The sequence below is a fragment of the Rhamphochromis sp. 'chilingali' genome, assembly GCF_963969265.1.
Source record: "Rhamphochromis sp. 'chilingali' genome assembly, chromosome: 8".
In the NCBI taxonomy this organism is placed as follows: Eukaryota; Metazoa; Chordata; class Actinopteri; order Cichliformes; family Cichlidae; genus Rhamphochromis; species Rhamphochromis sp. 'chilingali'.
In genome coordinates, this window is record NC_137935.1 from 32,545,961 (window position 1) to 32,570,835 (window position 24,875).

General features: G+C 42.2%; 1 protein-coding gene across 1 annotated transcript in view; it reads left to right on the forward strand.

Annotated features, from left to right (window-relative positions):
• Window positions 1-5,000: 5,000 nt before the first annotated feature.
• The window catches only part of LOC308400704 (calsyntenin-2-like), a 386,947-nt gene continuing 367,072 nt past the window's right edge, over window positions 5,001-24,875 (forward strand). Inside the window, exon 1 of the mRNA XM_080888569.1 lies at window positions 5,001-5,502. Coding sequence (XP_080744695.1) covers window positions 5,439-5,502 — 64 coding nt within the window. The 5' untranslated portion in view covers window positions 5,001-5,438. The remainder of the gene's footprint in view (window positions 5,503-24,875) is intronic.

Consider the following 24,875-nt stretch of genomic DNA (forward strand, 5'->3'; position numbering starts at 1 on the left):
TGTTGTTGTTGTTGTTTTTTTTTTTTTTACCAAGTTTAATGTTTAAAGAAGAAGTAAAAATGACTGAGTTAAAGACATAAAATTTAAGTGTTTGGATTTTTCTGATGGGAGAGGAAACAATATTTTCTCTTACAGTTTTCAGTAATGGGATTGAGAAATGTGCAAGGCTTTGAGCAGATGACAACTTCTGGCCCAGTTCCTGCCAGTGAGACAAGGCAAAACGGGGCCAGAAGGCATTCTCACAGCTTCAGACCTCTGCATGATGTAGGCGGCATCAAAGCGCCGCCACCGACACTTCCTCAGAAAAACGCCAGGGGGATGGTGGTCTATCTCTTTGCCTTTCTTAGCCGCCTCTCATGCCTACCCTTCCCCGTCCTCACCTCCTCCTACAGCCTCAGCCAGCTGTCAGTGGGAGCATGCCGAGGCATTGCACTCTTGTCAAACACACACACACACACTTACTGGACAGCGAGGGTGAGAGGGGAGAGGAGGGGGAGGGAGATGGAGAGATGTGATGTGGTGACAGTAGAGTGATTAGTCTATACACAGAGCTTAGAAGAAGAACAAAACATGGAGTAAAACAAAGGCTTTGTGCACGTGGAGATATGGTATAAAAGATCAAAAGGAAACATGGGAGCGTCATTACTTGAGAAAAAATTATCTCTCAACTGAGGGAGAAGGATCAAGATGCTGGGAGAGTCCCCACAGTCATAGGATGGAATACTGAGGTTAAGAGCATTCAGCAGGCAGGAGAACAATGGGAATGACATTGGGGTCTGGCTTGGACCTGCTTTGCAAAATTTTGAAAATAAAACATTTTTAACTGTCAACACATTCCCCCGCAAGCTAATGTCCAAACCCTGAAACTGACTAATAAAAAAAAATGCACACAAATAAGGCATTCACTTCTCTCCATGATTATATTCCAAATAGCAGCACAATGGACCATTAGCTCCTGCAATGAAGACGATGGTGTTTCTATTCTCTCCATGTGTTCAGCAAATGATCAAATTAAGATGCACGACTGTGCTTTTCTATCTGTCACACTCGCTGTGCACAGAGGGATCTCCAGCCAGACCTGATTTACTGGAAAAAGCTGTGTGTCTGTGCACAATTCCTGGGTGTGCAAAGTAAAAGTTTAAAGTCAGTGTTCTACATGCATCTGTCTTCTTTGTGTGCCACGGTCCTGCATCTAAACTTTATGCAAGAGCAAAGGCACATGAGAACAAGCTTGACCGCTAGCCACACCTATGTGTGTAGCATTCTGGCTATGACTCACAAATCTTTGGTAAGTGGCCACAATGTTCCACACAATAAGTTATTGCTGATTAAGCCTGCTGAGTCACAAAAGCTTCATTGTGTTCCGCTGTGTTCAGTGTCAGTTGTTGCAGTCAGGGTGACGGTGCATAGTAAAGAGATATGGAATTAACTCAGAGCAGACTTGAGATTCAAAGATAAGAAAATTAATATGAAACAAAGCTATCAGTAAAAAAAAAAGAAAAAGAAAACGTAACATCAACATTCTCCTCTGAATTACCCAGATTGTGTTTTATTTAAATCCTTGCCGGTGCTTCATTTGTTATGGAAGGGCTACGTTCTGACATTATATATTTATTGCACAATAGTAAACTAATGTTGTCATCCTTCCTAAGGTTTCCATCATCATATAGTAGCCGGTAATATCTCCCAAAAGTGAAATACTTCCATGAGGCGACCAGAATTGCACATTAAAACCGCTCGGCCGGGTTAGATTGCCTGACGGGGCGCGTTGCGAGCGAAAGTTTTCTCTGGACTCTGAGCAGACAGACGGACATGGTGTGATATCGCATTAGCATTATGGCTCCCAATTCACTATTCCCAGGGTGGTAGATACGGTAGCCTGGTGAGCATAATGTGTGTCAATAATGAAAAAGCATCAAAAACCTGGAGAGCAGAAACGGGATTCTCACAAAATTGGCCATTTGCAGCAGGTTGTAATTTTGAAAATAGCCCTGATGAAAAAAATTGAAGTATTTTGCCTGATGCAGCTCAGTTACTGATATGGAAACTTCTGTCACATTCAGGACGTATCTTGCCAGGTGACTTGCCTTGCTACATTATTATGGGCCCTGCTTTTCTGTGATATAGTATTTGCGTCTGCAGATTAATAATTTGGAGAAGAGCTGTCCCTAAGCTTTAAAGCCTTGTGGAATATAATAGCTTATAGTATATACCCTCAGAGGTGTTTAAAGGGGACTGATTAGAAGCTCCATGTTGTTATTTTCGGACTCTACTATTGCAGCTTTAAAGAACACATCACCTCAGTTGATCATTCATCTGAAACTGACGCTTCACTTTCCTTCCCCCTCCCTTTAAGCCAACTTTCTGCTGATTGGCAGCCCCTCGCAAGCAAAAGATTTGAACAACAGCTACATGAGATTAGCTCATGTAGCTTTCATTTGTACTGTTCTGAATTTTCTGACTATGTAACTGTATAGTCAGAAAATTTAAAAAAGTGTAATAGATTCTCTTTCAGCTATGAATGACAAAAAAGAGGAAACAAAAAATTAAAGGAACAAGTGATGAACTGTAGCAAAAGCTTAACCCTCTGAGTCCTGATGTCTCCGTTATGCTAGCCTGTAAAGTTGCTCATGTAGCTCACCTTCATCTGAGTACACAGTGAATGGTTTGACTATGAAAATGATTTGAATGATCATTAAAATAACAAATAAGGGAGTATCTTTTAGAATCAATCCCAGTGTTTACTCAAGCTGTTCTGGGTGCAAATGATCATTCAACACTTTATTTTCCTACTGTGATGCATTTTGTTGATATTTTTCCCCTATGTCACCCAACCGTTCACTCGAGTCTTCTTTATGCAACATATTCCTTGGGTTGTTAAAGTCGAAGCATGCTAGCTAGAAAGACACTGCTCTGCCCCGTCACCTCTTTGTACACACGCCCTTGTAAGCTATACACCACTTTGGTCATTTTCCAGTGAAACGAAGACCAAAATTTAATTTCATCACTGGATTGTGTGGATTTAAATCAGAGCATTGTCATCTGTTTCTTACCCCCCGTAGATAACGGAGGCAATATTTTCCTCTGCCTCCCAGAATAATCCTTAACCAGCAGAGATGGTCCAAAAGAAGAAAAATCCCTTTTGAGATAGGCTACTCAGGAAAATTGAAAAAGTTATTATTAATCCCGCTGCGCAGCATCAACAACAAGGCATATACAAACCTGCACGCATGCCAGCACACACCCACACATACACATTGACACACGCACACCTTCCAGACAAAAGTAGAAGAATGAAATGAGATTTCCCCCCACTCCCAATTTGAAACATGCAAAGAAATTGTGCTCTTTCTCTGCAAACATGAGTCATGTTGCACAGTGATTTTTAATTTCATTGCCCGTTTCACGAAGCAGCGTAAATGTCTGAACCAAGCAGCAACCTCTGGCACTGTCAAAATAAATCCAGTGTGAAAGTGCCAAAAACTGCAGTTCCTCTAATAGTCACTTGGGCTTTATGGATAGTTTCCTCCTTCATCACACCTGTATGGCGGGTGATTTAAAAAACAAAAACAAAATCCATCATGATCATGATTATGTTTGATGTGAGATGTCAGACTAATTTTACACCGTGGGCCACATACAGCCCACTTTGAACCTACATGGGCCAGACCAGTGAAACTCCCAGTTTAACTACACATTGAATTCTTCTTCTAGCTTCTTATAAGTGCAGTTTCAATGGTAAGTCTCAGTTTTTCTACATGCTAAAGAAATGGTGCTGTGGTAACTGTAAGAAATCTGCCAACATAACTCTTTGTGCATAAATTGTAAGAAATAACAATTTCAGGAGGAAAAAAAATCTATGCGGTTCTTTACATTTTCCAAAGGTGTCCAGTGGGCCGGATTAGAGTGTTTAGTGGGCTGATTCTTACCCCTGGACCTTATGTTAGACACCTCTGCTCCTAAGGCTTAAATGTAGAGGCCTGTTTGCTCATTTGGGCAGCTAAAGCTCGTCAGCTAGGCCTCACCTCGGGTAATAGAAGACACTCAAAAGGACCTCTTAGCCATGGTTGTGGCATTGGCACCTTTTGGAATATTAATAAATATACTCTCAAATTATATATCTGTCTTGTTGTGATGCGAAACTTGTCCTAGAAGTTTCTGTCTCACTACAGACAGAGAAGTGTCTGTGAAGCTTGCTAACAAACCTTGCTAGCTCTCTGCTCATAAGTTCACAGCCAACCTCTGGGCTAAATATGACATCCCCCCCCCCCAAAAAAAACCCCCCAAAAAAACCAAACGAAAAACTCATTAACGTCTTTTTTAAATACTTTACAATCTTTTTTTTTTTTTTTTTTTTTTAAAGCAAACAAACCCAAAAACCAAAAACAAAGCAGTAACATTTTTGCAACTTACATTCGAGTGTCAGTGTTTCAAGCTTAAAACAACTGGAGTCTGTAAATCCACAAATATCCATGTCAGTTAAATTGTAGATTATTCAAAACTATAGATCCGACTTGCGGACACACCAGCCTGCACAGTAAATTAGGACTGCTTTAGAGCAACAACACTTTAATGAGTGGCAACAAAAAAACAAAAAAACGCTGCAGTATTAAAATCACTTCCTGGATATTCCGTTTAAATTTACCGTGCCTTAATTGTATGGCCCTTTCCCCTTCATCGCAATTACAGCATTATATGCACTGCTTTCTAATGGCATTGTAGCGTTTAACTCTGATGGTGTTGTAATGAGCCTTTAGCGCTTGTAGTTCAATTGTTTCGGTTTTATTTTTTATTATAGAAATATTCGCTGACAACCCAACAGTGTTGTACACGGAATCCATTCAAATAGCTTCTTTTCAAACTCCCTCACCCTCTCGTTTTTTGTAACATTAGGGATCACTGCACGCTGCTGTTGGAGTGGGCTGGGATGCTCTACAGATAGGGAGGAGGAGGAGAGCGAGGAGGGCGGAGGATGAGAGAGTGAGAGGGAGACGGGGAGAGCGACAGAACAAAAAAAGAAAAAGAAAAGAAAGAAAAGGAAAAGCGCCCGGGTCCATCTCTCTCCTCTTCATGACGTAGCTCGGTGTGGTCCCGGGGGTCCGCCGCTCTCTGGTCCCGTCTCCACAGTCCGAGCAGCCTGCGGTGCGACGCGCGCGGTGCCGAGCGGCGAGGTGCGTTGCGGTTATCCGCTGTCCTTCTACTTCCACGCTCCCCCGGCTTGTCCCACATATCAGTGAACTGTTTCCACACTGCCTCAACAGAGAGAGAGGAGAGACCCCGCGGAGAGAGAGAGGGCGGAAAGGAGAGAGAGAGAGAGAGAGAGAGAGAGAGAGAGAGAGAGAGAGAGAGAGAGAGGAGGAAAATAAAAAAGGCAGAAAGAGGAGAGAAGAGGAGGAAGGAGGTCGCCTTAGTCCCTCTCCTGAATCTCCAACGAGAAGATGCTGAGAATAGCCGGCGTGCTGGCTGCTCTGGTTTTGGGGTTGAGCGCCGCTCACACCAAAGGTACGGTAGGTGAAGGGCAGCGTGCCCGTCTGCCAGTGTGCTTTATTATTATTATAGTGGGTGGCTGTGGATGCAGAGGGATGACCATCTGATGAGGCGAACTAATTGATGTTTCTGCTGATTGCACTGTGTGCGCGTTTTGTTCCTCACTCCAAGACAGGGCTGTAATTTTCCGCTGGTGTTTCTGCGTGGACTTGTGGATACTTAGCACTTGATAATAACTGTACGACGGTGCAGCCCCCGATGGCACTCGGAAGTATTCGTTTTTATCTTCTGTGGCATCACTACAGTCGCTCTGTGTTACTCAATAAAGAGCGTACAGTGACCTTGTTATGGCCTATATTATAGGGTGGGCTAATCTCAGGTGGCATTGCTAGAAAATTGATTACGACTTTTGTTATAGTAGCTCACCCTCTTCACATTTGTTTCTTCATATTTGTGGTGTAGATGAGTGTAGATGAAGCATCCTCGTGCACTATTTGAGGTTACGGGCTTTCCTGTTTTCTGCTGTTTGTGACTGATAGGCGGAGGAATAGGCAGGGGAAAAAGCGAAGCAGAAGTTTTAATTAAACAAACAAACAAAAAAAATCATCCAAGACTGCGTATATATATTTGCATGCATGTAAGAAAATACATGACAGAATATAGTTAAAGCAGGGGGGGTTAGTGTGACCTGTCATGAGCTTATTGTTTGAGAGAATCTGCATGACTCACTTCTGAAGTCCAGGATCTTGGAAAAGGAATAAGGCAATGTCTTTGCCTGAGGATACACATGCCATGCACATGTATGTAACGTGGCAGCCCCCAGCTTAGTGTTGCAAAGATATGTACCTATGTAAGCAGCTAAATATGGCAAATTCTGCAAAAGCAGTCGAAGCTTTCAAGATCCAATCAAACTTTTATGAGTCTCCTTTAAAAGTCATGCGCTTTTGTGTGTGTACCTGTGTCAGTCCACAAACTGCCTCTAAGTACTGGCACTTACTTTTGGCTCATTTCAAATTGCAAAACACGCGCCACGAAAAATCCCCCAAGCCACCTGATATACGATAATGACGTCCAGATGTCATAAATCTGTGCCATACTGTTGGCAGTTTTGCTTCGCTGCTGAGCTAATTTTAGGTCTCCCAGCATCCCCACTGCAGCGGGGCCGCTCAGTCCTCTTGTGAAACTGGCATGTGCCGTAGGTAAGCAGGTAAATGCGGCAACAGGTTCATGCTAATCAACTCCCTGTAGACCTGGGCGGGCTTTTGCACAGCAAAATAACAAGGTGACACCTGTCAGTTTCATCTGGCAGCCACGCGGCACCAGAACTGTGATAAGCTGTTCATCCTCCTCGCCTTCTGACACGGGGAAGATCCTCCCTGTTGCTGGTCGGCTGGCTGCCTACAGCTGCAATCTTTTCTGCGTGTGTGTGTGTGTGTGTGTAAGGAAAAGATATGCTAATAGACCTGCTGTGGGCTGCGACCTGGCCAAGAGGTCAAAGTTTTGCCTTTAATGCACTTTTCAGTTGCACGCAAGGAACAGTGGGGCTGTCTATCATGTGCAAATACATGTTACCTATTAGGGTATTAACTGGATTAGTTCAGAGATGTAATATGGCCAGAAAGAAAGGGTAAGGTTGCTTTGTAAGGAAGGATTTATTGTGTGTGTGTGTGTTTTTTGTTATCCAGAGCTTGGCTGTGAAGTAAACAAATTACTGCCAAGTCAATGGGGGTGGAAAAAACCAAGCACACCATGGTTCTAATTGATTCCCCTGGGACACTGTATAGTGCAGTTAAATCCAGGAGAAAATAAGAGGCTATTGTATCCAGTATCTGCCTATCTGCTGCTATCTGTTGCTCTGTACATTGCCCAACCTTTACCACCCGTTCCTGCTTCCTGTCACAGCTTCTGGGAAGCAGACACAATAAGAAGCACCATTCCCCATTTTCTTTTTTTTCCTTAACTCCAAGTCTGGTTCTCACTTTCAGCTTTTGAGATAACAACTGAAAGAGTGCATCCGTGTCAGGCGCCGGAGAGGGATCTGCCTCTGCAGGGCCAGTATACAAACTTGTTTCCCAGATAACTTTGAAGCGCCGCCGCTCCTGTCATTTTGTGTTTAGCCACCGTTTCATTCCAGGAAGGCGACTTCCTTTAAGCACCGTCACCCTCGAGTCATCCAGTCAGACTCGGCATGCAAGCGTGTGTTTCTTACTTAGTTGTCAATAATCAGAGCTTGAAGTGTTAACACCCCCTTTGCATATGTGTGTGTGCATGCAATCTGAGCGAGAGTGATGGATTGAAGCCAACATGTTGACAGCTGCCAAGTATGCAAAAATAGGCAAGGAGGTGATGTCGTTTACAAAGGAATTATTGCGTTCGCTAGATACACGCTGCGGCTCAATCGATTTCCCCAGGACCGACCGTGTCCCAGCTCAACAGGGAGAATCTCCTGGCAGCGAGGCAGAAAGAGCTATACAGTTTTTTGCCAGGGCTGCCCGGAGCCTTGCTTTTGTGTAATTCCAAGTAATATGAACTCTGAATTTAGATAGCTCATTACCAGCACACTGTATTTTAATTCAGCTGCCCACTGTGTGACTCGTTGTTGGGGGAACCTTTTTGCTGCTTTGTTATATCCAGATAAACACACTGTAGGTCCCCCCCCCCACCCCACCCCCCATCAGTGAGCGTGTAAGCAGCTAAGAGTGTAATATTCAGCCAGTGAAAGAGGCTCCGTGCTAACCAGCTGGCTGCTCGGACATCTGCTAGAGAAGTTGCAGGATTAATCAATGCAGGTATTATAATTTATGCCATTCCTTATAGAGCTTCTGCATGCGCAACTGTGTGTGTGTGAGCTAGTGCTTTTATGTGTGTGTGTGTGTGTAGAGGGGATAAAGACAAGCCAAGAGGATAGGCATTTGAGGATCCCATTAGCAAATAAAAAAGGGGGGTGTCAAAAAAATAGAGGCAGATTTATGTCCACTCCAGTGGAGGAGAGGAAGTGCATTATAGGGAGCACTCTATAAATCCTCCAACGAGGCTGTGACACAGTGTGCGGCACAAATCCTGTCCAGTTTGCCACGGCCACGGGGAGGCAAGCCTCAGTGACACGGGGGAACTTCACAGATTTCTTTTTTTTCTCTTTTCCACAAACACTTTCTTTCTTTTCCTATTTTTTTTTCTTTTCTCAGAGCTCTATGCCATTTGTGAAGTAGGAGAGCTTAAGCGGCTGCAGTGATGGAAGAATGCCAGGCCGCTGATCCCGGCACAGTTCCACAAGCATTAGAGACAAAAGACAGAGTCGGAGTGGATAAGTTTAAGGAGAAGGTCGAGAGGCTTTCTGTGATCCCATGAGTGCCGCGGCTAGATTCGCAGGGAGTCTTGTGACTACGGAATAACACAGTTCCTTACAGCATATTGAACTTTGCTCATTAGCGAACAGATGCTGTTTTTATTGCTAATGAGAAATCAAGCCTTTGTTCTCTGCCTCAGTGCTAAGGATGGCATGAATATGGGGTAGTGTCGATTGGCTATTTGTATAAAGCCACAAATGGGAACTTGGTGTCTGTTATCAGATCTTAGTGTATGCTGCTTGTCCGGGGTATTCCACAGTGGCCTTTACACTTATATTCGCCTACATCTTCACGCTATATACAGAATCTTTTTGTTCAGCCTCTTCTGCTTTTGCTCCATTGTTTTTTGAGACGTGGAACGGAAGGTGGGAGGGGCTTTTTGGGAGTCATGGTCTATGTGAGTATGTAGTTCAGTGGCTGACTGAACTGGGTAAAACATACAGTGAGTAGGTGTCTCATCTCTCTCTCTCTTCTTTCCTTACTTCTTTCCTTTTGGTTGTTTTGAGTGGTCACAGCTGACCATACTTGGCAGCAAATAGGCAGCCAGGGCCTATTGATTTGCCCTACAGACAGACAGAGAGTGAGACACACACACACACACACACACACACACACACACACACACACACACACACACACACACACACACACACACAGAGGAAGGCACACAGAGAGGAGACGAGGCCAGAGTAGATTTTGCAGAATTAAGTTAGATGCTGCAGTGTCTTTTTTGAGATGCATTTGGAAGGAGCAAAGAAATCAGCTTGAAAGGGAAAGAAAAAAAAGGATGGATGGATTCAAGAAGCAGAAAGAGGAATGCAGAAATGAATTATTACCGTATTTAGATTTTTTTTCCTATGGACCTTCACGAAAGTTGTGCAAACACTTCTTTGAAGCTTTTCACCATTTCATGTGATCTTCAATCTGCAGATGGCCTGTTATGATGCATTACACACTACTTGGAATGCATTGGTTTACCTTTTCTCTTAGAAGATAAAGTAATCTGTTCCAGTACTCATTACCAAGTGAAAATATAAGAAAAAAATAAAAGAAATTTAACTACAAAGTGACATATTCCACTATATTCTTGTCCTTTCATCCAAAGATCTGCATATGTCTACTCTTTAAAAGCTCCACCCCAATGCCTTTTCACCCTGTCTTCTTCATGACCTCAACTCAGGCTAGTGTTGCTCACAAGTGCATGAAGAAGACAAGTAGAAACATTTCCCCCATCTTCCACTTTAATAAACCGTTGATGTGTTTGCTGCATTTAGTCACAATGATGTGTTGCATTACTTTGCTTTACTTTGTTAAACAAAAATTAAAGGAAATTCTTTTTTTTTCTTTGTCAACACTAATTTTGGAATGGTAGAGTGATGGTGTGCTGATTAGCATTTTTGCCTCAGAGCAAGAGGTTTCTAGGTTTGACTCCACCTGCTGGCCGTAGCCTTTGTAGGTGGCACTTGCATGTTCTCTGCATGCTTATGTGGGTTTAATCTGGGTACTGTGGATTCCTCCCACAGTCCAAAGACATGCATTAGTTAGATTAACTGACAATTCTAAATTGTCTGTAGCTATAAGTGAGCTTGCCCTGTGATAGGCTGGTGACCTGTCCTGGGTGCTCCCCACCTTTCACCCTGTGACTCCTGCATGTGCCCTGCTAGGCACTTAAGGGACTTTTTATGTCTGTTAACATAGGGACCATTTAAAGGAACATTTAAGCAACTCTACCTTTGCTGAACAATGGTGACTGTGGTCATATGGGGACAAAATTGAATCTTCTTGCTTCTAAATGGGCTTTCATATTGTCTTTCTAGACACTGGCTAGAAAGCTGATGTTATCTTTAGGCATTGGCTGTCTTAGCTTTCAACGAATTATGTCATTTATTTAAAAAAAAAAAAAAAACTAATACTGGAAAACACTGTTGTAGTCCAACACACCTACATTACAGGTCTAACCTTTGGTATAAAAGTGCCAATTAATTACCATTAATATACATTATGGACATTCTCTATTACACCGTTATCACTTAGCTGCTACTACTTTGAAAAAGAAAAATCCACTTGAGACACAACAAATGCTTTTAATGAATCCCAGGCACTGGTTTGTAAATGCTTGATTTAAATACATAATATTTCCATAACAGTACAACTCCTACAACTGTCAGTCACTGTAAAGCAGGACCCGTGTTCTCATAAAATAGAAGGAAAAGGAATGAAGAAAACACATTGCATTAAGAAAACTTGTAACTTAAAAAAAATTAACAGTTTAATAACACTTGCAAGTGAAGTACCGCTGTTCAGTTGTGTTTCGCTATGATGGCTTTTTTTGTCACCTGGAAGAGTAAAAAACAGTGGAGTCACATGAAGAGGTCGAACATTTTGATATGATCCTGTTCTCACTTCAAGCGCCTTTAAAGCTATAGAGCTTAAGTGCAATTTTGGAGCCTTGCTCTCTCCATTGCTGTTAATTTAACAATGTCAATTATCAGTGAGTTTTAAATGTGTGAGCTTTGTTTTCAACAATAACAGAAACTGCATCAGGCTGCTGTCTTTTAACTGATTTATTAGTAGATTTTGTGTGTCTTGATGTCTACCAGATGGTGACTTTCAACTCACATTGACTTTAAAGTACTTATGACACACAGCTGCATGTCTGAATGTGTGCGTGTATGTCTCTCCTTACTGCTACACTTAATCCCCACTTCTTTTGGATTATGAAGTTTAAGTTATTCTAAGTGTCTAGCCAGACCCTCACCAAACTCTCCTGTTGTTTTTGCTCTCATGGACTACAGTGCATACAATAGTCACTTAAGCCTGTTCAGCTATCTTAATGAGGACCTTCACTGACGTAATGGTTTCCCTAGCCCCTTACCCTAACCCTAACCATCAAAAATGAATGCCTAACCCTAACCCTTACCCTAACCATAACCTAATTGTAACCCTAACACTAAAACCACATTTTGAGCCTCAAAAAGGCCTTCACACTTGTGAGCACCGGTGTGTGTGTCCTCACAAGTGACTGTTGGTTCTCACAAGTATAGTAGAATGCAGATTTCGGTCCTCACAAAGATAGCTAGACAGGAACACACACACACACTTACGCTCAAGAGCTCTACAATATATTCAAGGAGGTCCTTCTGCCACCTCCTTTCATCTATTTGGTCCTGTTTTCCAATCACTTACCTCTAGCCCAATCTCGCCAGTGGACTCTCTTCTATTTTTCAGAGAGGAATGATGACACATCCTGAGACACACACACACAGACACATGCACGCACTGATGAGTAGCAAAGGGTTACACAGACAGATAGTGCCCGACCTGTCCCTCTCCACCAGCTGGGTCTGGCTGACCTCGGAGGAAATGATCAGAGGGAGAAGGCAGAGAGAATTATAGGATGAGTGAGAGGAAAGGGTCAGAGAAAGTTGCAGATCTTTGTCTTTGTGACTCATAAATCTTCACACTTGACAAGTGGCGCACTCTGAGTGGAGAGCGGACTTCAAGAAACGATGTGGAAAAATAGCAAAAGCCTCTGAGGAGCTTAGAGATAAGTCTCTACACTTATTTTTGACTTTTACTCTGTGATACACATCACCTATCTTAAATATATATTCAAAACATTAATTTCCTATCTGTATTTGCATAGTGCTGTAGGCTACCTTGAGGTGATGTATGTAAATTTTCCAACCAGCCACCATCAGTCCAACAGATGGTGACATGCTCATTTTTCTTTTAACTCTTTTCCCCATAAAGACGACATTTGACGACCTCGCCTGTGTCCTTAATGATGAGTTCTGACACCTCAGTATACGCCATTAATGATGCTGTTTGACAACCATTAGAATAGTTGCTGGGTTTTTCCAAGGACAGCTGCATAGGCAGAAATCACCCTCACTAACACTGATGCAAGCCCAGTCATTTTGTTCTATAAGCAGGCCTGGAATGTGACAGAAACCAATGACAAAAACAGCTTCAGGTGATCAAAATATTGTGACTAATGCTGGTATTAATAGACAGAAACATTTACATTCCCGGTTTACCCTTAAATAAACGGCCTTTGTAGGTTAAAAGTAACAGTTTCAGAATTGGTGTTGGTATACAACAGTGGCCCTGAATTTGCTTGGTAGCAGCTTGATAGCTTCAAGGGTTACTTTATGAGCGACAAAATGACAGTAAAGAAGATTCTAAATGAAGCTGAATGAATGGAAGTCCTCTAAAAGAACAAACCGGTGGGGATAATGCATGCTTTTCAATGATCAGTGTGCGTACCATGTAAAAATTGCTGGTCAAAAGCTAAGCAAAGTGGCTAGGTCACCTGGTAAACTTCTTGGACATGCAAATGGAGACTGCCACACTGTTGCTTTGCTGCATATTATTATACATTGACCGTACATACTAGTTTTCCATGACTATATGTTGCACAGGATTGTACAGTTGCATATGACTCACCACTTTTAAGCTTAGTATATCTTCATACAGAGACAAGTTAATTACTTAACCCACTGAAGTCTTAAGAATGCAGACAAATACAATAACAGAAAAGCCGCAGTACATACTGGTCAAGAGGAAGGAAAGTATGTATTGTTCATGCTCAGAGTGCTGTTAGAACATTTTGTCCTGCTCTATTAAATGTAAAGTTAGGCTAAATATTTAATATTTTGAGAACTACTGGGAAATTTTTTTTGGCCTTGATCAGTTAGTTACCAGAGACTCTAAGATCTTATTGATTCTCCCCAAACAGAAGCTCTAATAAATCAAACATTTTTTACTGTCTTTTGTTTTGAAGAAAAATTATATAACACGATCACTATAAACGCTTTGAGTGAAGCAGAGTTCCCAAATTTGGAACTTTTACTTTAAGAATGAAGGGCTCCTTTATTAAACTGTTAAATAAGACAGAAAAAGGTCTGGTTGGTGCTGATCTGGTGCTTGCTTCAACACACAGATGTGTTGTAGGAGCGGGAGGAAGGTTGTTTGAGTTTCACTGCTAAGAGGGCTCCATATTCAGGTCAGCCCTGCATGAGTGTTAGCTGATTCTTTCAGCAGGGCAAGCAGCAACACATGCTCCTCATTGTCAGTCTACACAGACACGCACCACACACAATCCTCATTAGAAGCCATCAGTATTTGCTCTTGGTTTGCTGAGGTTGATGATCTTCCACTGGTATTGGGCTGGAGCTGCCGGTACACACATATTAATTAAGCAGTAATTGTTGTTTTCTCCGTTAGTCCACAATCCCTCAAAGCGCCCTGCACAAACACGAGCATGCAGCGCATAAGCGGGGTAGCGTGCAAGGAAGTCCCTGTGTGATTTTTCCTTGATGATTGCTTTAAGTGATCATCAGTTGCTGCCTGTTCTTCTATCTGTGCTCAATTTCAATTAATCTGTCCATTTCCCCCATGAAGGCAACAGTTGTCATCCAATATGCTAGCCACTTACAGGCCTGAGCAGACGCTGGCCGGGTTTATACGTATACAACCCAAAAATTCATGTACACACACACACACACACACACACACACACACACACACACACACACACACACACACACACACACACACACACACACACACACACACACGCAAACACATAGGCCCTCACAACTGCTTTCCTGCGGCAGTGCATAAATAAAACAGCTTTTCTTTGTCTTTATACTTGTGGATGCGTGGACTCCTGAGGCTCGGGGCCTTTTTGGCAGTTAAACCTTACATCTGCAGGGGGTCTACAGATATGCCTGCCCTGATAAAACACATGTTATTTAGTGCTGCTTCTTATAAGTTAAAGTGCCAGTGCCCCTGGTGTTAATCCAGTCTGCCAGCAGATGCTCCAGAGTCTGTCACCCTTCTGCAGCGGTTATGATTGGTAGTGACTGGATATGAGGTCTGCCTAGCCTAAACCTGTTTCCCTACATTACCCCTGTTCTGGCATTATCAAAGCGTTGTCACCTTTTTTTTATTATTATTTGCTGAAATAGGAGTCATCATGAATTTCTAACACACAGAGAGATGGATGCCAAACATCTAGTCTTGCTATTATCAAGCCTATGTATATTTAATACGGGCTGATGCATCACAGATCAGTATAAACGCTTCGAGAGCAGCCTCGGTGCTGTTGTTTGGATGGGAGAAAGTGTTGTTTTCATTTTCCTTTTAGAAATATCCCACCCTCCCAGAGAACTGCACGACAGCACACGAGTTATAAACAAGCAGACGTGGAGCGAGTGCTGGCGCTGTCCTTGGTGCTGAAATGAGCCAATGACACTCAGAGAGAAACTGCATTAACGGAGCCATCCATTGTGCTGAAAGCAGACTTGCCGGAAGATTTTTTTGTGTGTGTGCGTATCTCCATTAGCTCATTTGCATACACCGGCATGCAGAAAGATTGGAGGGATAGAGGAATGTGAGAACACACCGGGGACCTGACAGTCTGTCACAGTGAGGATAAGGCTGAGCGGTGATTGATGAGTGACAGATGGACGGGTGAAAATGGCCAGGAAATGTGCAGCATCTAAATGTTAATGCTAAGCAGTGCTCTTTGTTTTTTGTTTTTTTAACACGTAGCCGTTACATAGGGAGATGCGGCATGACGATGATGCGTGTCTAGGCGATGAGTTATTATTCGCGAGGGTCCGCGACTTTCTCCAGTATCGGGGACCACAGAGCCAAGAACCATAAAGCATCTAAAAATAGAGTTCCAACAGTCTGAAGTGCACTGATTTGTTGCCAGTGATTCTCACACACAGTCTGCTTGACATATTTTCAACCTGCTATAGAAATCTAGGCACAATGATCCATGAAATCCCACATCCTTGTGATGAGTTTGTGGGGAGGTGTGTGTATCTGCGCGTGTTAAAAAATATGAAAGGCCTCGCCTCGAAACTTCAAAGTTGTCCATGCACGCTAAAATCCCTCTTTCCAAGAAATCTGTAACAACTGTGTTTACTCACATGATTGCATAGGAACACACACGCGCACACACAACTTGCACAGGTGGAGCGTTTGAACAGGTGGGGCAAGAATTATGTAGAAGGGCTGTCACGGATGCAGCGATTTTATCCCTCTGCTGTAACTGGGCCACTGATGCACACGTCCATGCACACATATACAGACACACACTTTGAGCGCCTTCTCTTCCCTCTGTTGAGTTGCGTTCCCTCTGGCTGTTGCACAACCTCAGTAATTGCATGGTCAAATGTGTGTATGTGTGTGTGTGTGTTTACCTGCGTCTAGATCAAATCCTGAGGGACGTGAACTCTGTTGGGTTGTTTCATTTTTTAACGGGACACTCGGGGCCTCATCACCAAGGTGCTCCTGTCTCACTCCCTGGGAAAAAAAAAGAAAATAGGAGGAAAAGGGGAGAGCGAGCACAGCACTGAGGGTACCTGTCAGCTCTTATAGGAGCTCAACACGCACCAAAAAAATCACACAATTTGAAGCTCCACATCCTCACATGTTTATTGTGATTTAGACCAGCTGTCAGGCCGTGGCGGCTGTTTTGGCTCATATCTGTGTCCTGTATCTCTTCATCCTGTGCTCCAGCCCCCACTTGCAGACAGCAGCCAGGCTGTAGCAGCTCCCCTCCTGGTTACCAGGAGGAGGATCTGGGTCAATGTGTACCACCTCCTCCCATCGCTTTGCTTTCTCTCACTCCGCCTTGTTCCTCTTCTGTTCTATCTGCCTCCATCTTACCCTCACGTGTGCCTCTTCCTTGTCTGTCTTTGTCTGATCTCTGAGTCACTAATATCAGACATTCGACATCTCCTCTTTTTGTTTTATGTCTTTCTTTCTTTCTTTTTTGTTTTTTAATCTATAGTCTTCATCAGTTTCCATGCTCCCGCTGGGTTTTTTCCTGGTGTAGCATTAGCGTGGTGGTAATTACCGGCGGCGAGGCTTAGCCAGGTCTTATCACACTGTTCTCTCCTTCCCTCAGGATTCGTCTATCCCCTCTCTCTTTCACATTCAGTTCCTGCCTCGTTTACCGAGGACCCCACTGAGATCCCACTTTTGGAAGGGCGTTGGGTTAAGGACAGTTAGAAGCTCAAATTTTAATCCGACTTTTGTTCTAGTTTTTGTTGACTTGATTAGACTGTGCTTTATCAAGGCTAAACATACCCAGGGGAGACTGAGAAAAAGAAGCAAAGCAATAATATTAGAGCCCCACTGATAAAGTGGTATATTTCAGCTGTGACGGTATTGGCGTTTTTTGGCATACTCGTAGTACAGTATAAAAAACAAAATTATGCAGAAAAAACACATGCTTGGGGCCATTGAGATATAAAGTCATCACAAAAAAGAAAAGAAAAAAGGAATAATTTTGCAATCACGGCACATTTGCCAATTTTCTGACAAATTAAAGGAAAAAAAGAAGTAAGTGTCAGAGTAAATTCTAAATTGGCCATAGGAGTGAATGTGAGCATTAATTGTTTTTTGCATCTGTTAGCATTGTGATAGACTGGCAACCCCTCCCGGGCATATCCCGCATCTTCTTGGTGGCACCTATTTAAGTCCCACCTGAATTGCATAAGATAAAGACCAAACAGTTGATCAAAATGATTAATGTAGACAATGCAGTTCTGGAAGAGACTGTTTTTAAGGTTTTCCCTTAAATTATTATCTAAAAAAACGAATCCTCCCCATAAAACAGTATTCATTAACCTATAATTCAAACATTCGTGTCCTGGGTTTGAACTCTTGAGGATTTGCATGTTCTCACTCTGCCTGTGCTTGTTAGATTAACTGGAGATTCCAAATTGGCTGTAGGTGTGGATGTGAGTGTGACTGGTTATCTGTTACTCTGAGTTAACTAGAAAACTGTCCAGGATGTATCAAGCTGCTTGCAGGACTGGCTGCAACCTGGAATGAATTTTAAATATGTTTTTTTTTTTTTTTAATTACAATCGGGTTCCATAATAACACACAGGAACATGGCAGCATTCACAAACATGCATGCAGTATGTTGAATTCAGATCTTCAGATCTTATTTTCATACCCATTTAAAACCATGAGTGGACTCCTTTTCCCCCTTTGTCATACATAATAAAGAAGGTGCTACATTCGTTCATGGGGCACTCAAAAATGCTTCACAGGACACACACACACACACTCTTTTCCAAGCCCTTGTCCCCCCCCCCCCCCAACTCTCCTTCGCTCTCACTGCCCTCTATTTGAATATCTTGTCACTTGGATACACTGCGTGTTAACATGGATGCCTGCATGTGTGCGAAGGTCACTTATTTTTCTAGCCAGCACAACATTATTAAATCATGAGTCCACCCACCGCTCTTGCTTGTTTACTGTTTAGCTCTCAGGTTTTGTTGGCTGTGTGTGTGTATGTGTGTGTATGTGTGTTTTGGTGTGCGTTACTGATGTGTGCTGGAAAGACAGGTGTTTTTTGGTGTGGTCATGCATGTGCATAAGTGTGTGTGTGTGTGGGACCGGACCCCCTTGAGTTCTCATTATGGTGAGAGTGGATGGCCGAACCCAGGCTTAACATCTGTCTCTGAGAGTGGAGGGGCCCCACATCGAGCCAGCGAACGCCCTGAGAGAAGAGGCTGCTTTTACCTGAATACCAAAGCCACAGCGCCGCACCTCGCTCTGCTGTTAGCTACTGATCTTTAATTCAACTGTTAAATGCCGGTCTCCATTACTGATAGCACATCACGCTGCAGAGAGCATTTTCCCTATCTAATATTGTTACTCAGTTTATATTTTCCATCAGGTGACAGGTTGCTAGGACACTGTCATTAATATTAAAACAACCCTGCGATGGGAAACAAATGTAGCGCTGAGCTGTATGAATGTTTAAACAATCGTTTATATCACATTTATAATACATTGGTAAGCAGATGTTGTTAATGTCAACAGCTGGTCTTCTACTCTGTCACATAAGTAGAAAAAAGAATAGCAAAGCACAGGTCTGACTGTAAGTTGATAAATGCTGTGCATTTATAGGCAAAGTAAAAATTATATCATACTGTACTCATACATTTTTTATATCTAATCTTTGTATACTGCTTGTTTTATGAACAGATTTTATTTTATGTAAAACTGGTCTGTTCCACATTAGGCTTCTTTAATCTGTAACTTAACAGAAACGCTGGGTTGGATCTAAATGTCGGAAGTGATTAAACCCAATAACATGAAGGTGTTTAACAACCTGTCGTCATGTTTGTCCTCCTGAGTAAAGACAAAGAGAAAGTAAACACAGTGACACCTGCCAGAGGATAGGGATACATTTCAACATTGTAAGTTAAACAAGGACTACAAGCTGGTAAAACTTGTGGTCTTAACACTGGAGGAACACAAATTACTTCTCACGGAAGCGTTAATATTTCAATCGACCACATTAAAACAATATGACAATGCTGAGCTGGAAAATGTCTTATTTTGAAAATTAAACTAGATTTCCCTTTTTATTCTTTTGTACATAAAGTAAAATAAGATCCCAGTGTTTTCTTCTTCTTTTATTTATCAACAGAGCGAAAATCTATTATTTATTCAGCTCGCTTATTATACATTATTGGTAGCTGGGAAGGGGAGCAGAATATAATATTTTTTGCTCTGTTGTTCCTAACGATTAATAATTACTTATGAAGGTGGTGAAGCTGACATTCCAAGTTATGATATGAAATAATAAACTTATTATTAAAATGCATCCAAACTGCACTTAGGTGGAAACCTAGATATTACATCTATACGTGACTGTTCAACATCTAATGGTTGAAGGTGGTTGGAACGAGCTAAACTCCTGAGTTTGTTTTTTTAGGTTAATTCTCAAAACTACAATATTAAATCAACATGGCAAAACAAGCAAGTGAATAGTCAGTCCATAATTATTGATTCAAATTTGAATGTTTGATTTCAACATGATGCGTTAGAAATGCACCCTTGTCTTTCTGATCCGTGGTGCTCCTTGCTGGACTTTGTAAACAAGGATTCCCTTTGATAAATAAAAAAGATAATGATGAAACAAGCCCAGGCAATGAATAATAAAAGAGATTTTGGATTCAATCCAATTCAATTTTATTTATATAGCAACAACAGTTGCTTCAAAGCACTTTATATTGTAAGGTAAAGACTCTACAATAATAGAGTAAATCCCCCAAGTATTTCGGGGTCTTGTTCATGAGTGATGGGAGAAGGGAACAAGAGATCGACAGATGGATTGGTGCTGTACTGGTCCGTCGTGGTGAAGGGAGAGCTGAGTGTAAGCTGCAGAGTTTAAGCCAACCAGTAAACTGAGAGCCGAAGTTTTCAGTTTAGTGAGAGCCGAAGCCAGCCACCCTTCCCCCGAAGGATGGCTGGCCTCTCCCTTAGAGATAGGGTGAGGAGTTTTGCTCCCATCCAGGAGGGGCTCAGGAAAGAGCCGCTGCTTCTCCACGTTGAAAGGAGCCATTTGAGGTGGTTCGGGCATCTGAAAGCATTCCTCCTGGGCGCCTCCTGGGTACCTGTTCCAGGCATGTCCCACATGGAGGATGCCCCGGAGCAGACCCAGGACATGCTGGAGGGATTATATCTCTCAGGTGCCATGGGAATGCCTTGATGTTCCCCCGGATAGTCTAGAGGAGGTGGGCGGGGAGAGGGAGGTCTTAGCTTCTCTACTTAGGCTGCTGGCCCCACACGTAGAAGATGGATGGATGGATGGATGGATGATATGCAAAGCAGCGCATAAACACATTGTGACTGAAATGGGTGAGTAAGAAACCCTCAGTGCATCATGGGAATCACCCAGCAGCCTAGGCCTATTGCAGGGTCACCTGATGCAGCACTATATGCCTTATCAAAATGGAATCTTTAAGCCTAATCTTAAAAGTAAAGAGATCGTCTGTCTCCTGAATCCAAACTGGGAGTTGGTTCCACAGAAGAAGGTTCTGCCTCCCATTCTACTTTTAAAGATCCTAGGAACCATAAGTAAGCCAGCAGTCTGAGGGGGAAGTGTTTGATTGGGGTGATACGGTGCTATGAGGTCTTTAAGAATAGATAGGGCCTGATTATTCAATACCTTGTATGTAAGAAGAAGGATTTTAAATTAAATTCTGGATTTAACGGGAAATGAAGAGAAGTCACTATGGGAGAAATGTACTTTCTGTTTCAAGTCCCTGTCACTAATACTGCTGCAGCATTTTGTATGAACTGAAGGCTTTTCAGGGAGCTTTTAGGACAGCCTGATAATAATGAATTGCAGTTCTGCAGTCTAGAAGTAATAAATGCATGAACTAGTTTTTTAGCATCACTCAGAGACAGGATGTTTGCAAGATGCAAGAATGTGAAAAAGCAGTCCTACATATTTGTTTAATATACCTGCTGAAAGACCCTGGTTTAACATAGGAGATGAAAAAAAGCTGCATCCTTAGTGTCTCCCTGTTCCTTAGTGGAAAGCAACCCACTAAGGGACAGGGAGAATATGCAAAAAAGTCCCAGTTGACCTGGAGATTTAACCCTACAACAGCTTGACTGTGAGGCAACAGTGTCTGGCCTTCCCGGATTCCAATCCAATTAACTTGCCAGAGACTGATCCACGGAGTGGGACGCCACAACACTGCTTGAATTGAACCCGCAACAGGTGCCCTTGTGCCTACATGCCTTTCTTTACTGGGCCTCATGGGTTCCATGTCCATAGCGCAGTGGTGCAGAGCTGTTTTAGTAGAACGTAACCATATAATGCAACCAACTTGCATTATATGCTCTATGCTGTCGGTAGATCATAACCCCTTAACAAAGGATTGTAATTCTAGCCATTAGGTGGGATTTTTTAAAACAAGTTACAGCCATTTTCCATATCAAACTTAGGATCCATTATCATTTAAAAACTGGCGGCTCTTGCAATTATCCCGTTACCTTGTGAATCAGTAACAAGATCTAATTACTGATATGAATGCATTAGTTCTGTCATCTACTTTGCAGGCGTTTAGACATCAGCTGGTGTTTACTGCATTTCCTGAAGAATATCAAACGCACCTGGTGGATATGTTCCCTACATTCGACATGTGTAACAGTCAGAAAAATAAGCTGAAAAACAATGTTAATAATCGCCCTGAAATTTGCTCTTGAAAGCAGAAAATGATCTACCCGAGCCATCACCACATCAGATTCTCCTGAGTCATAGAATACATTCTGGAGATATGAAACAATCCATCTCTGCCTCATAACGGTGAAGAAATGTCAACTAATCTAATCTCCCTCCACATCTAAAAACAACAACAACAACAAAATAATCACACTTTTATGTTCATGGAATACAGTGTGAGTGAGTCTTTTTCTCACTCACACACATACTGATGCACACATACACTTAAATATCAGTGACTCCTCTCCTTTTAAGCTTTGCTGTGGGTCCAGAAACAAATAGATTATATCTAGCTGTGTGGCATTTCCCAGGTGGTATTTTCAAGAACTCGAGTGTTGGCCACCTGATGCTCGAGAACATATGAAATGGCTTTTTGTGTATGTGTGTGTGAGACAGTGAGAGAGAGACATGCGGTGCTGTTATTCCGTGCCCTTTCTGAGCGGTGTCGAGTCTCTTTCCATCTGTTTGAATAGTGACAGTTCTCCCCCACTGCCCACACCCAAGAGAGCCGAACACCTGTAGAGAGGCACGCGCACACACGTTTGCATATAGACACATCTTAGCTGTTGACTCTCTCCTCCACCTCTGAGATGGCCCCTTCTTCTTTTTTTTCCCCACTTCTTTTTATTTACCCAACTCCAGTTTGTACCCTTCACTTTGCATGTGTATATGCTGATGTTTGTTGTGGTGCTCCACTGTGTAGCAAATGACTTGTCCCCGGCTGGGTGGGTAATTTTCCAGTGGCATTGGTGCTTTCATCCATGCAGTCTCTCGGTGTGCTGTGTTTATGAATTGACATCGTAATCACTCCTTTGCCACTTTCTCTCCATTTCCCGCACCTCGGGAGGGGAGGCAGGAGGGTCTCAGGTTTATATGCAGATGCTGAAAAAAAGAAAAGGAAAAAAGAAGATGGAAATCTGTGACAGAGTGTTTCAGAGGCCGGTAACAGCGTGGAATAGGTGAGCGACTGACTGACAGGATGAAATTGAAATAGGAAGAAAGTCCAGGAGAAAGAGACAGGGGGAGGGGGGGGGAGGGGGGAGAAAGCATGACTCGCAATGAAGTTGAGAAAATTGGATGGAGATTTTTGTCAAATCACATTTGACGATTCTATCTGTTGAATTTTTATATAGATAAATGTCTGCATTTTAATGTCTAGAATGAAAGGAAGAACCAGTTTCCTCTGTTGACATTTACCATCTGTAGCTGTCGGTGCTTGACAGCACAATGGCTGATTTGCGGGAAAACACTGAGGACCTTTTTAATCAAAGCGTGAGCTGAACAAGTTTTGAATATGTGTGTCAGAACTGCCACGATGAACAAGAAAGTTAGTATTTGGTACTCACCTTTATGCAGTCAGCGATCATAAATAACGCTTGTTCTACATCCATCTGCTTGTGCAAGTACAGGCTGATTTAAATACAGGAGCAGTTGCACTGTGCTGTACATGGTTAGTCACTTTGAAGGTAACTTTTTCCTAGATGAATGCAGCAGCCGGAGTAGATTAAAAGGAAAAATCATGACAGACAACAGTATCAAGCAACTTTGATGCTGTGTTTCGAGTTATTATTAATCTCTGGCTCTCTTCCACAGTCTTTTTTTGGTCCCATCTTTAGGACAGACAGGCCTCCCCGAGCTTGGCCCTGTGCAGGTTTCTTCCTGTTAAAGAGAGGAAAAGATGGTATTTGGCAAGCAATTATAAGAATCAGCAAAAATTCGCCCTACTGGCGTTTTTCCTAGGCCTGTAACACACTTGATACATTTACAGTTAAAGAAAACATATTTAACCTCCTAGGACCTGGTGTCTACATTTGTAGACAACACATTTTGGGTAGACCAAAATACTAAATTTTGCTCTACAAGGGCCTGATATCCACTTACGAGGACATTATGCTGCCACTGTTCTAGTGAAATTTAAAACGAATGTCCTCTTATGTGGATCTCATTTTTATCAGAAAAAAAAAAGTCAGGTAATTTTTTGCTTTTACATTCATCAGGTCCCAATCAGCCCCAGTAGCAAAGAGAAATTGAAAATGCATGCCATAAAAGAGAATACGAGTCTTGGGAGGTTAATAACTAACAATTTGAGCCATTAGAAATGCAAAAGGAGGGCGTAACTAATAAGAAAAAACAAAATACCTCATCCTGTATGTGTTTGTGTGTGTCGGTATATCATTGTTAGCTATTTACACTGATTGTCAAGCATACCTTTTTTGTTATTTTCGAATGCTGATCTATCTATAAATAATAATCCTAAATAGCTTAATTACTACTAAATAGGATTTTGAGCAGCATTTAAAACTATGACTTTCAGTACTTTGCTACAAGTCAGACACTTTAACTCTCACATTAATATCAATAATAGTTTTTTTAGTTGTACACACAGAAATGAGGATAGAAATGACTGAAAAGGTGATATTTGCAGACTTTTATGTCCATCATGGTTCTTTGGATGAAGCCTGCAAATGTCCCAAAAAATGTATGCTTACCATATTTTAAAAGGCACGCCAGCTAGGAAATAAAAATGATCTCATGCAAATAGGCTACAATCATTATAGTATGATAATAATGTGGTCTCAGTATTAAAATGAGGCTGCAAGCTCAAACTTTATAAGGAACCAAACAATTCAGACACTTTGGACGATACGAGACACATACGAAGATTTAGCGTCTGTGTCTTCATTAGGATTAACTAATTAAGTTCATTCAGTGCAGACCGACAGCATCTGAGTGTTGAATAAGGATGCATTCATCCTCCTCCAGCTGAAAGACTTGCACAGCATCAGTCATATTGGGGTTTGTTTGTCTCATTCACATTTCTACCTGTACATAACGCCCTCTATAAAACACAGCTTATTTGTTCCCGCGGTCGCGTTGCATCTGCACACACTGTCAAACAAAATCTGAGATATTCTATTGAAATAAGCACTTTGAATCAGAGTGGGTAAATCTGTATGAGCTTATGCTGAAGGTGA